The 14,244-nt window shown below is 41.7% G+C and overlaps 1 protein-coding gene across 3 annotated transcripts in view; it reads right to left on the reverse strand.

Moving 5' to 3' along the window:
* The window catches only part of adgrb3 (adhesion G protein-coupled receptor B3), a 278,549-nt gene that overhangs the window by 127,254 nt on the left and 137,051 nt on the right, over nucleotides 1-14,244 (reverse strand). For all 3 annotated transcript variants that reach the window (XM_072670789.1, XM_072670790.1, XM_072670791.1), the window contains 3 exons: nucleotides 11,076-11,240; nucleotides 1,879-2,043; nucleotides 1,206-1,307 (listed from right to left, as the gene is read on the reverse strand). In XM_072670789.1, the coding sequence (XP_072526890.1) occupies nucleotides 1,206-1,307; nucleotides 1,879-2,043; nucleotides 11,076-11,240 (432 nt within the window). The remainder of the gene's footprint in view (nucleotides 1-1,205; nucleotides 1,308-1,878; nucleotides 2,044-11,075; nucleotides 11,241-14,244) is intronic.

Genomic DNA, 14,244 nt, shown 5'->3' on the forward strand with positions numbered 1-14,244 from the left:
TAGCAACCACCTGGGATAAAACAGCAACCACCTGGGATATCAAAACAACCACTTAGCACCACCCTATCAAACACCTGGGATACAACAGTGCTCATTTAACAACACCATAGCAATCACAAAGGCTAACACAGAGACCACTTGGCAACACCATAGCAACCACCTTTTAGCAGACATTGTTCAAAGGGATTAGCAGGGATGGTAACTGATGCGTCTTCGCTTGGCCCATAAATGCCTAATAACGACTAACAGATGCTGAACAATGCTGAAAGAAAATAATTTAACCTTACTGGATACTATAGCAACCACTAATCAACACCATAGCAACCACCTGGGATGCAAAAGCAACCACCAGGGATACCAAAACAACCAATGAGCACCACCCTATCAAACACCTAGGATACAACAGTGCCCATTTAACAACACCATATCAATCACAAAGGATAACACAGAGACCACTTGGTAACACCATAGCAACCACCTTTTAGCAGACACTGTTTAAAGGGATAAAGGGACACTCCACTGCTTTAGTGAAGCTGGTAAATCCGCTTTAAGCCCCAAAACAATTCGTCCACGTGAGTAAAGGGATGTTCTTAATCAGACTTCAATTGTTCAGGTTTGGGGTCAGAGCATCTCTTCAGACAGGGCTCTAGGTCACATGGGGTCTCATTATAGAGAGAGCTGAGGCGGTTCTGTATCTGACTGATATCAACATGTGGGGATTATCTGATATGCAAGTGCCTTTAAAGGCGAAGTTAAGAAGATCTGCAAAAGTGGAGAAAATGCCCTTACAGACTCCAGAGGGGCGATATCAGTTTTTTATTTCTATCTTTTACAGGGAAAAAGGACCCAAAGCAAAACCGAGCGCATGGTCAGTACTTAGTACGCCCCATTGGGGGCGATCACAGCTTTTAACACTTTTTGTAGCAGATAAGAGTCTTTCAGTTCTTGTTTTGGAGAGTTTCACCCATTCTTCCTACAAAAGGCTTCTGGTTCTGTGAGATTATTGGGTCGTCTTGTAAAAGCAAGAACGGCAGGTCAATAAAAAAACAAGACTTGAGAGGTGATATGGTTTTTGAGCAACTGCAACAATATTTTGACCATGAAATTTCTTCATGCCTGTTAGACCGAACAAGCTCTAACTGCAATAAGTCGAATTTCAAGAACATCAATCAATCAATCATCTCGAATACCAAGACCTTCCTTACCTGTGGCATTGGGTGGGCACCTGTTAAAGGCCAGTTCTCCAGATGGTGTTCTCCTCCACAGCATGGAAACTGCATAGTCCTCAGGACAAATCTCATACGGAGCTGCAGATCAGAAGACAGACAGGGGGCCTCATTTAAACAGGCTTCTGCAGACAGGGAGACGACGGCATGCAGAAATTTACCCAATATCAGTTCAATTACAGTCAAATCCTCTGATGATCCATGATATCTGAGGGTAGATTTACTCGGATTATGAGTGCCTATAGAACGCGCTTTCCCGCGCTAGTGGGATGTGGCTGGTTTCCAGCTAGCAGTGTGTGAGCACACGCTGGCAGGCATACAGCCATACTGCTCGAGTTCTTGCAAAAAAAATAAATAAATAAAAACTGCACAGTTTGCAAACAAATTAATTATCCATTAAAACCAGAATGAGAACAAACCTAAAAAAAAAAAAGAAAAAGGAGGGGAGGCTCGACTCTAGAAATGCTTGCATAGGCTGTATGGATGCACATTCACCTCCCCAGACTGTTAAATAAATAATAATGCACTGCACACACTCATATGGCTCTCCAAAAAAGGCTCATAATTATCTTCACCACAGACTTTCATTCAGAATAGTCTTTGCCCATTCCCACATAATTGACTCCCGGGGCTCCATTAGCTGCAGGGTTACCTGGGCAACGCTGCTCGCTGCATTTGCGGACCTCCTCGCCGTTGCCCTCACACTGCTGCCCAGTGACGGCCAGCCCCTGGCAAACCCGCACCCGCCGCTGCCAGCCGCCATCGCACGACTTCGAACAGCCGCTCCACGGCCCCCACGGGTTCCACTGACCGTTTGCTGCAAAACACGAGACCACACAGTTGGTGCTGGGCTTTCTCACACTCCTCACATCACACAGTTAAAAAACAAGGGTGGACGATATGGCAAACATACAGCATCACAATACCGACTTATGATTCGCGATATCGATAAGTCACATGATTCAATTGTTCTGACAAATCAACAAAACAAGGCTATGAAAACTATCAGGGGCCCTGAGAGGCTCAGGGGGCTACTGCACTACCACTATGGGTCGAATCCCGAGCCATGCTCCTTTGCCTTCAGCAGCCGGGCTCAGAGAGAGCACAATTGGCCGTTCTTCCTCCGGATGGGTAGATGGCGCTCTCTCCCCTCATCTGCATTCAATGTTGGCAGGCTGATTTTGCACTGTCCTTACTCTCCATGTGTCGAGTGCATTGCTAGTGCTACTGGGAGCTACATAGGGGTGGGTTAATTGACAGAACCAAACTGGGAGAAAAAGGGGAAAACATCTGATCATCCTCGTGCAGCGCCATCTGCATGAGCATGAGGTTACTACCACCTTTCTTTCTGGAAATGTTTATATCTGCACATGATCGTTTGTATATAGATATCTACTCAGGGTACAAATTAATATGCAGTGTTCATACCTGTACAAGATTTTTTTTTATAGCTGTTCATAACTTTTAGTATATATATTTTATTTAATATAATTATTCTTTATTATATTTATTGTTTAGTGTATTTTTCTCTCTTAGTGTAATACAGTCTATCAGTCTGTTTTTTGTTACATGTCATACTTGCGTTGCTCTCAGTAAAGGTAAAATAAAAAGATTCTGATTCAGATTCAGATTCATTCATACTCCTTATTTGAGTCGGGGGAGTTTATTTACTGATCATGCATGGTGTCCTATCACTCACCCCATCTTTCCAATTAAGCTCAATTAAAAAAACATTGCCAGCTGAACAAAACACTACATTTGAACATGTACATCAGGCATACAAATGATTCTACTGAATCAAATTCACTGATTCATTGATTCATTTGGACAAAAAAACGAAGTGTACTACATCCCCATGCTTTTTCCAGCGTACGCAGCATTGACTGGTGTTTTGGAGCTCCTAGTGAGATTAAAGTAATACAATCCCTTAAAGGTCAGCCATTGTTAATCTACCAATAATAACGACCAGAGCAGATAACTAAACAACAACCAGACAATCTAATGATGAATAGTACTGAAACTGGCTTTGGAGAGAAACAGGGATCGGGTTAGCTGAGGCTGCCATCTGCATCATCTCGTTCCTGTCGTCTTTGTGTTGTCTGGCTATCTTTCATAATGTTCATCCCTTCCAATCTCGGTAATGTGATTTGACCTTTCCACAAATGCCACCTTGAATGTTGTTTGCTCTGCCTCGCAGGTGCCACAACACATGCTTATATATTGAGTGATGCTATGGCGCGAAGCGTCGGCTGAATTGTGAGCCTTTAAGGAGCCTATTACACACATCTTTCATGTATTTATTTTAAATATATTTGATTTTTTTAATTATTGGGTTTTTTCTTGTACAGAACTACAGCATCTATTAATATCATAGAATTAAACAGGCTATGTGTGTTACTGTGTCAGACCTCTGTACACTCTCAAAGAAGGATAAAGGGTGCTATAATAGGTTCTTTGAGCTATGCTGTACATGAACCACCTTTGGTTCCTTAAAGAACCATATTTGGGTTTTTGGGGTCTTTTAAAGGTTTGTTCTTTGACAAACATGGTTCTTTATGGAACCAAAAGTGGTTCTTCTATGGCCTCACTCAAAGAACCATTTGTATTTATTTTTCATATATTTCATTTTTTATTTATTTATTTGTATTTGTTTTTCATATATTTCATTTTTTAATTTTTTTATTTGTATTTTCTTAAATATATTTCATTTTATTTATATCTATATATGTATTTATTTTTAATATATTTCATTTTTTCAATTTATTTATTTGTATTTTCTTAAATATATTTAATTTTATTTATATATTTATTTGTATTTATTTTTCAAATATTTAATTTTTTTATTTATTTATTTGTATTATTTTTTCATATATTTACTTTTTTCAATTTATTTATTTGTATTTTCTAAAATAAATGTCATTTTATTTATACATTTATTTGTATTTATTTTTCATTTATTTATTTATTTATTTATTTATTTGTATTTATTTTTCATATATTTTATTTTTTCAATTTATTTATTTGACCTGATCTAATATTGATTGGTTTTTTTTCTTGTACAGAACTATAGCCTCTATTAATATCATAGAATTAAACAGGCTGTGTGTGTTACTGTGCCTGTCAGACCCCTGTAAAAGACCTCTGTACACCCTAAAAGACAAATAGAGGGTGCTACAATAGGTTCTTTGAGCTATGCATGGTTCTTTATGGAACCAAAAGTGGTTCTTTTATGGCCTCACTCAAATAATCATTTGTAGCACTTTTTTTTAAAGAGTGTAGACTGCCTCACTCTAGAGACAGTCTGGGCTAAAACACTGAGCTTTTGTATATGGTTGGTATAGACTGGAGGAGCCAATTCTACATATTAGCCCTCAATGAAGATGAATGATACAATTACAGAATAAAAAAAACTAATACATGAAAGCAGTGCCATGCAAAAGTTTGAGATTTGAGCTCTCTGATAACTTTAACCAAGGTCTCGGGCCTTACTTGGCTTGTGAGGGCTATGGCTTGTTTACAGGCATTGTTAGTTAGGCCCGATGATGCAAATTTTTAAATAATTTAAGAGCTTTATAAATATAACTCTGAGAGCCTGTTTACACCTGGCATTAGCAGCGTTTTTGGTGATCACTGAGCCAGGTATAAAAACTAGGCTGGGCCAGGATGGGCCAGGATGGGCCAGGGTGCACTGTGCCCAAACATTTGCATGCCACTGGATCAATAAATACTACTTAAGGTTCTTTCATGAGGAAAATGTAGGTTTTTCATGATGTGGCTCCTTGAAATGAGCTTTTAAGTAGCTTTCGAATTTTGTTTGACACATCTGTGTTTTATGGGCCCCAGATATCCGATAAAAAGAGGCTTTTGGCTGAATTTTTGGCTCGATTTAATTAATAAAAATCATTATAATGACACTTGCAATAATCGGATATATGTATCCCTTTTATGAGTTGGAAGAGGGTGCCCAGCGACTGTGGCAATAAGTTCTCTCACTTTGCCAATATTAAAACACATTTTATGACAAAGGTTCAAAAAGGCAGCGGCATGGTTTATGGCGCTTTAATGAACAGCATAAAATCTTGCATTGGAAAAAAAAACAGATGGTGCTGCTCAGGCCCATTATAAATCATAAAGCCTTCCTCTGAAAGGCACCACAAGCATGTGAAAGAAGACCATTTACTCCGGGTCAGCCAGCGCTCACCTCTCCTTCTCGTGCCGCGCATCCAAGGACAAGCGTGAATTAAAAAGTTTAAATATAAGGCCGTGCGTAGTGGTCGCCTACAAAACAGGAAATGACATTGCTGAGAAAAAAAAGGCCTCAGTCTCTTATTTCTGCAAAACGCAGCAGATGTCACCCTGAACCTGGAACATTTAAGACAAAAAGAAAGGTGGGTGGACTACCAATCTCTTGGGTTGGTATTCTTCAGACCTGTTTTCAGAAGTCCATTTGGTGCACTCACCATATTTCATATTCCCTACGCTGTACGCAAGAAATACAGACTCCTCAAGCCTGTTTACACCCGGCATTAACATGGCTTCCGCATCCACAGAGTATCTGGATCTACTCTGGCTGAAATTCATCCCCAATTTGGTACTGCCAGTTCGTAGCTCCCCCATGCACTAGCAATGCTCCCGACTCTAGGAGGGGAAGGCCTTCACACGTGTCTCCTCCAATACATGCAAAGCCAGCCACCGCCTCTTTTCCAACTGCCGTTGATGCGGCATGGCCGTGAAGCACTAGCGCCAGATCCCAGCTCCACCACACCAGCTAACAGGAGATGCCATCTGATGAGGGCAGAGAGCGCGATCTACCCTGATATGCTATCATTAACTCTTGTTCACGCAGTTATTTACATTCATGACTCATTCGAATATTATATTAGGTTATATTATACATTCTACAGTATTACGCTGGTGTTGGTGTACTTCCTCCAGTTACTCTGGTATTTGTATTTATTTTTCATATATTTCATTTTTTAATTTATTTGTATTTATTTTTCATATATTTCATTATTTATTTATTTATTTGTATGTATTTATTTATATATTTTTAATTTTTTAATAATTTATTTGTATTTATTTTTCATTTATTTCTTTTTTATTTATTTATTTGTATTTATTTTTCATATATTTATTTTTTATTTATTTATTTATATTTATTTTTCATATGTTTATTTTTATTTATTTATTTGTATTTATTTTTCATATATTTCATTTTTTTTTGATCTGATCTAATATTGATTGGGTTTTTCTTGTACAGAACTATAGCCTCTATTAATAAAAAGGGTGCTACAAAAGGTTTCGTTGAGCTATGCCGTAAAAGAACCACCTTTAGTTCCATAAAGAACCATTTTGGGTTTTTTTTTTTGGGGTCCTTTAAAGGTTTGCTCTTTGACAAACATGGTTTTTTATGGAACACTTCAACATCACAAAAGCAACCCAGAACAGGCCGTCTGAGCTTTCTATATGGATGGTATGGACTGGAGTAGCCAATTCTACATATTGGCCCTCAATGATGAATAATACAATTACAGAATAAAAAAAAATGAATACATGAAAGCAGTGCCATGCAAATGTTAACCAAGGTTTTAGACCTTACTTGGCTTGTCATGGCTATGGCTCGTTTACAGGCATTGTTAGAAAAGGTCTGACGATGCAAATTTTTGAATACTCTGAGAGCTTTATAAATACACTACTCTGGTACTTAGCGCTTACACAAGCTTCACGATCTGCTACTTTTGCAGGGTTAGTTCACAGTTATCCATGCAGCTTTTCTTTATTAGAAACTGGAGGGAGGAGACTCTCAAGCAGGAACAAGAGGCTTTCTCAGTGGAAGACCATAAGACCATGGCCATAAGCTCTAGGAGTGCTCTCAGAAACTCATAAATGGAGTATTTAGTCGATTCAACAATTTGAGAACAATATCACTCTGTTATAAAAAGCAGTCTTCCGAGAGAGATGGTAAAAAAGAAACGCAGAGCTAAAGGCCGTCACATGATTTGGGACTAAATTTATTCCTCCGAGGCTCCAGATCTGCAATGATAACTTGCTTATGTGACATTAAATAGTACATACACACGTCACACTGAACAGCCATAACATTAACGTTCCCTCTCGTGCCACCAAAACCGCCCTGACCTGTCGAGGCATGGGCCTCTGAGAGTGCCCTGTGGAATCTGGACACCTCCAAGACGTTAGCAGCAGGTCCTTTAGGTCCTGGAAGTCCTGTAGGACCAACTGGACACCGGTTGATCGGTTGTCCTCCCTTGGAAAACCTTTGGTAGGTGCAAACCACTGCATGCCAGGGAAACTCCACAAGACCTGCCTGATGTTTTGGAGATGTTCTGACCCAGTCGTCTAGAACATCACAGTGTGGTTCTTCTTAAAGTGCCTCAGATTCTTATGCTTGCCCAGTTTTCCTGCTTCAGCACCTTTATTACCTTCAAGAACTGATGGTTTCTTCACTGGCTGGGGCAGTGGCGGCTCAGCGGTTAGAGCTCTGGGCTATTGATGACAAGGTTGTGGGTTCGATTCCCAGGCTTGGCAAGCTGCCACTGTAGGGCCTGCCTTGAGCAAGGCCCTTTACCCTCTCTGCTCCCCGGGGTGCTGGAGTTGGCTGACCACCACTCTGGCTGTGTGTGTACTCACTGGCCCTAGTTCACTAGTGTGTGTGTGTGTGTGTGTGTGTGTGTGTGTGTGTGTGTGTGTTCACTACCACAGTTGGGTCAAATGCCGAGGACACATTTTGCTGTACGTAGTACAGTACACGATACCTTTTGAACATATCCACTGCTTGAGAGGTGATATTGAAATCAGATCATCAATGATTATTCATTTCAGCTGGCAAGAAGCTTTGTGGTCGGCCATCACAGAAATGGCATGGCGGTTGGAGTTTGAAGCCTGGATCAGTTTTACCTTAAATTAAAAAGGTTTAACTGACTTTTTTAACTGGAGGAAAGTCTCTACCTTGTCATCTGACCACTACTACCCCACTGACATCACAGGTTATTTAGAAGAGCATACCAGAAAGAACTACTGTAATCCTACTGAACATACGCACCTATTAGAAGAAGTTCAGTGCTCAGAATGCTAGTTATACATGTTCACCATATGACTAATGTAGTCTTTTATAAGGCTTTTGGTCATAGCAACAGGTCTAGCATTGTAAACAGAGTCCTAAAAAAACCCAATCCACTTAATTAACACAATTAATCTCACTGGGTTGGTATGCACTTGAACCACTGAGCACATGCTCTGTACTGTATGCTAGTCATTCCGCACATATCTGCAAATGATTAGACCATTATCTCCCATTGCAAAAATACCTTAATCAGCCTGCGGCCCAGTAGATCTTCCACTCGCCATCCCACCTTTATCCACAATGCTACATCTATACCGAGGTCTAATGCATAAACACGGCCAGATATTATTGGCTCATTCTATCAGCTCCACTTTCCATACAGAAGCACTGTCTAGTTCTGGACTTCCAGACTTTGCTACTAGCCTCCTCTCAGCCTGTTCTTCAATGCTCAGGACTGACCCCACAGGACTGACCACCACAGAGCAGCCAGTAGTATTTGTGTGGTGGATCAGCATTCTCAGCACTGCAGTGACTCTTATTTGCATGGTGGTGGTGAGCATATTAGCATGTGTTGTGCTGGTGGTATGAGTTTAAACCCCTGCCTCATCACTGCCGGACTGAAAATAGTCAGATAACCAGGAATAACCAGCCAACAGCGTCCTGACTTTACTGCTGCTAGGTCCATAGAGTGGACAGTGAGTGGACACAGTGTTTAAACACTCCAGCAGCACTGCTGCATAACATGTACTAACACACTGGCCACCACCATGTCACCCACCATTCAAATACTACTGTCTGCTCTGTGGTCAGTGGTCAGTCTTGTAGGGTCCTAAGCTCTGATGAACATGGAAGAGAGGAGGCTAATAGCAAAGTATACAGAGAAACAGATACAGGATACAGTCTGGAAGTCCAGAACTATACAGTGCTCCTATAGGGTCAGTAGAGCTGATGTAAGGTATTACCCTCATGGACTCACTGCGACTGAACACCTTAATGTAGATCCACTCTCAACATAGATAGGGCTATTTAACAACACGCTCCTTGCATCCAGCAACAAGAACACAGCGTATCTCTGAAGCAAGCCGTGTAATTACAGTGTGAGCGTGTTAAAAACCTAACACACTCGTATTAAAAGTAACACAGCTCTCCACCGAGTGAAGGTCGCTCTGTCCAGTATACACTGCTTTAACCTTGCTATGTTCGGTACGTGTCTTAGGAGGTAAAGTAACACTTTTTTTAATGTTTCGCAACAGAAAAGCAACGTAAATCACAATCACGATTTTTTTGTTTTTTACCCCGGTTGGTGTCGATGTTAATATAGCCCAGCAACTGCAAGATCATGCACCACAGGTCATGACTTTAAATATGGCTCTCAACACTAGAAAGTGGGAGTGTGTGGTGTGAATGGATCTCTACGGGGTTTACACTTTATTCATGCGCAGAAGTGATAAAAAACAGATGCGTATAAAAAGAAAAAGAAAAAAAGAACAGGATGGAAGGGGTCGTATTTTGAGAGATGTGATGAGATGTGTCTAGCAGAGGCGGTGTGAATTAAAACGTTGATTAAATGGAGGCGTATCTGCTCCATCAGGTTAAAAATACATCTCTGAGATGCTCTCGATGTGGAGATTTGTTGTCCAGATTATGGACAGCGCAATGTTCTTTTTCTTTAATGGAATAAGTCCCAAAATGTACCAGTCACTCCAAATACAGCCCATATATGGCCATTAAAGTGTCCATGTCGAAGGGTCTTTGTGATGGAGGTCCACCAAAGCAGCTCTGACCCGTCGAGGCATGGACTCCATAAGACCTCTGACCTCGGAGCCTGGGGTAACTGGCTCTGATGTCTTAGCAGCAGATGCTTTCAGGTTGTGTAAGTTATGAGGTGGGGAAAGGGGCGCGGTCAGCGATTTTGGGCCCCATGCAAAAATTACACTGGGCCACAACTCAACTCAACAATACAACAATTCAGTCGGGATAATGAATCAATACATATTTTAGGGCTCCAGGTAGTCACAGGCCCTCAGAACAAATTGGAACCTTTGCACCCCTATATGGCTCCCCTTGGTGGGCCTCCATCAAGCCTTGTTCAACCAGGACCATCCAAAGGTTTTGTCAAGGTGGCATCGTATATTATTTGTGGTCCATATTTCCCAATGTACAATAGAGAATATGGTAATATCTAGGCAAAATAGGGTCTATATAGCACTGATATAGGGTTCTTTGGTCCCTAATGACAGAGGAACCCTTTAGGATGATATACAGACCATATTTTGAATAGGTTCTATGTATCATCATCTAGAAAAGGTATTCAATTAATGTGAAGAACCCTTTAAACATGCAAAGAACCATTTAAGCATTCAAAGAGTTCTGTCTGTGGTATCTGGCACCAAGACATTAGCATTAGATCCTGTAAGTCCTGTAAGTTATGAGGTGGGGCCTCCATGAGCATCAACGAGCCTTGGACACTTGACTCTTTCTTTGGGTAGGTTCTGACCACTACATACCAGGGAACACCCCACATAACCTGCCAGATGTTTTGGAGATGCTCCTTGGCGAACATGTAGATCTCACCCCTTGACCCCTTACCGTGCTATCGGTACATGTTATCCACTGCACATGTCAGTGGTTTAAATGTTATGGCTGATCGGTGTAGATGGGCATGTAAAAATGAACATTAGCACACACAAACATTATAAAGTACAAGAACAATATACCGGATACGGGGCCGCTAACGAAAAAAATGCAATGCTAGCAAGTCGTTTTACCTGTGCACTCTGGGTTATGGCACTCCCGGCTCTCTGCCCAATGACCGCGACACTCTGAACCTCCGTGAGCCGCTGCCGAGCACTGCCTCTTCCTTTGCTGTGTCCCATTAGCACAGGTCACTGAGCAGTCACTCCATGCACTCCACTCCTGCCACTGACCGTCCACTGTGGCCGGGACCCCGATGACGGCAGCCGAAAGGAAAGGAAATAGGAGAGACAGTCAGTCCGTCGCCCTTGGGCCTACACCATTTGACCCCATGTAGTGTGTATTAATAGCTGTGGAGTTTGAAATCAAGCAATGTTTGATCTCTAAGTGCACTATATTTATAATATTTACATAAATAAATAGTGATGCTATTTAGCAGTGCTATTTAAATAGCTATTTAGCAGTGATGAAAGTTTTTCCACCAATGTGAAGAACCATTTAACCAGGCAATGAACCAATTAAGCATTCAAAGGCTTCTTTGTCAGGGTTCCCTTTCTTTGTAGTAAAGCATTTCTCAGGATTTCCCAAGAAATGTACATAACAGTGCATAACAAGTGTTTTAAAAGCCACTCAGTATGAATTGATTTTACACACAAGGCTAAAAAAGAAAGCCGTCAGTATGTGTGAGGCACATGTGTGTCATCCATCAGTGAAATAATAATAATTAAATATTTGCATACAAATAGTGGCTTGTGTATCCATTTATAACATTAAGCACTGTTAAACATGGTGGTGGTGCATCTGTCCACAACACAGTGCTGCATTAAAAACTTCAACAAATTGGGCATCAGTAGCTAAAATATGCAATTTGAGTGACTCAACAGCTCAACTTTTCTAGAACTTCACTAATATCCCAGGGAAATTGTTAGCAATTTTCTCATTTTCCAGGAGTTTCCAGGACTGCCTGAAAAAATATTAAAATATCCAGACTTTCCTCTTCAGACTTCCCAGGACGTGTGGGAATCCTGTTTGTGGTCCATTTTTTAAAAGGCTTTATATAAAACCATCTGGAAAAGGATTTCCACCAATGTTAAGAACCATCTTTTTCTGAACCACTGTCTTCAAGAACTCATTTTTCAGAGTGTAACTTAGATGTCTATGCAGCAATCGTGCCAATTGACCTACCTAACCTTTGCCCACAAACCACTGACTTTCATTGCAATTGTTGCCAAGTTGGCCACCCTATAAAACCCATCCTGAAAAACTTCAACCTGAAGAGAAATTGTAGGGCACTGAATTGTGGCCAATATCCACATTAAGGATAGGTAAGGTGTAGATGCTTTGTTGTGGGGATAAATATCCGATTAATGGGATAAGCAGATGTTTTCCATCTTCAGCTGTTTTAACAATACCAGCCAACTGTTATCATCCTAACCATCTGAAAGCCTGTGTTGCATCCAGCTTTACTAATAAACCCAAGCTTCTCTAGATCCCAACACAGAAGTGATAAGCCAGGCAAAATCTCTGATAAGTTAGGATTTATGGCAACAGTTGCTACCATCGAACACTTTGCAAATTCGGACCATGTCCTGGAACGAGCTGAGGACAGGGTGGCGAACTCTGAGGATATTTGGGCTGGACTTCTGGACAGCTTTGGTGTTGTGCTGGAAGTCGTAGACCCACTTGTTGCTCAAATTTGGAGCAACTGGTTGTACTGCATCACATTTCCTACATAATATTGATCAAGGCTTCTTTGACTGGTAGCCCTTTTTGATGCTATACTGGACTATTTTGTATAGGTTCTTCATAGAATCATCTAGAAAAGGTTTTTCACCAATGAGGTTCTTCTTCTTTGTCATGAGGGCTGTTGAAGTTCTGGACAGCTTCAATGTTGGGCTGGAAGCCATAAACCTCCATGTTGCTCAAAGTTGGAGCAATGTCATGGTTGTATTGTAACCATTTGGCCAACATACAATACAGAGCATGGTAGACTCTACGCAAAAGGGGTCTACATCATCTACAAATGGTTTTCCACCAATGAGGTTCTTCTTTGCAATGAGGGCTGAGAAAGGGTTCTTTGAACAATAGTGGATAGTTTTTCATAGAATCATCTACAAATGGGTTTCCACCAATGTGAAGAACCTTTTAACCAGGCAAAGAACCACTGGGTTTTCTTATCATTAGGGGGACTTGGGCTGGGATCCTTAAGGGCTTCTGTGCCGTGCTGGAGCAATAAAAGAAGGAAGGCGGTGGATGTTGATGGGTGCAATGGTGGGTTGCAATGGGGGGCTTCAGAACTTCTAGGGCCTGGCAAATAGAGGATGAGGAATTTAGGGCATGGTCAAGGACTTTGGTGTATTTAGGGGACACTTCCATAGACTTGCTTCAGGGAAGAGAAAGGCTTTCAAAACACACTGAACCAACTTTACAGAGGCAGTGGTGGCTCAGCGGTTAGAGCGCCGGGCTATTGATAACAGGGTTGTGGGTTCGATTGCCGGGCTCGGCAAGCTGCCACTGTTGGGCCCTTGAGCAAGGCCCTTTACCCTCTCTGCTCCCCAGGTGCTGGAGTTGGCTGCCCACCGCTCTGGGGGTGTGTGTAGTGTCACTAGTGTGTGTTCACTACCACAGATGGGTTAAATGCGGACACATTTCACTGTACAGAGTACAGTTACGAATATGTGCACCTACTTCTTTTAGAAGTAACTGACTGTGAAATACAATATGGCAATATTTTTAGGCCTCAAATGCAAGACAGGGAAAGCAATCGGTGTCTCTCGTTCTTTCAGGCTCTGCTTGCTGCTGCGGTTGCACTTCATCGACAGTAAACGCTGGGGTCAACGAGAAAGGGCCCAGACGCACACGTATTCTAACCGGTGTTTGGCAACAGAATCGTGTGCTGGCTAAGCTGAAGCTCCAAAGAAAAGAGACGGCGAGAGGAAAAAGAGCTGCTAATTGCCCGGCTCTTTCTCCTTTTTTCCCTACTGAATGGGCCGAGGCTTTTAAGGAGACAAACAAAGCCGTCTGCGATCGGACGAAGCGCAATCTGTCAGTTACCCCGGCGCAGCCAAACATTTGCAGTGCAAGGAAACTCATCATCCCTAATCTGCTTACCATTCATGGGCAATTGCGGCTAAGTGATTTTCACTTCAGCCCAGACTCCGGAACGCCGGCTCTATTCTTTAAGCGTGAGCCACAAACGCAAACGCGCCGCTAAAACTCACCGCCTGCGTCTGCGCCCCTCCG

The sequence above is a fragment of the Salminus brasiliensis genome, chromosome 24, assembly GCF_030463535.1.
Source record: "Salminus brasiliensis chromosome 24, fSalBra1.hap2, whole genome shotgun sequence".
NCBI classification, from domain to species: Eukaryota; Metazoa; Chordata; class Actinopteri; order Characiformes; family Bryconidae; genus Salminus; species Salminus brasiliensis.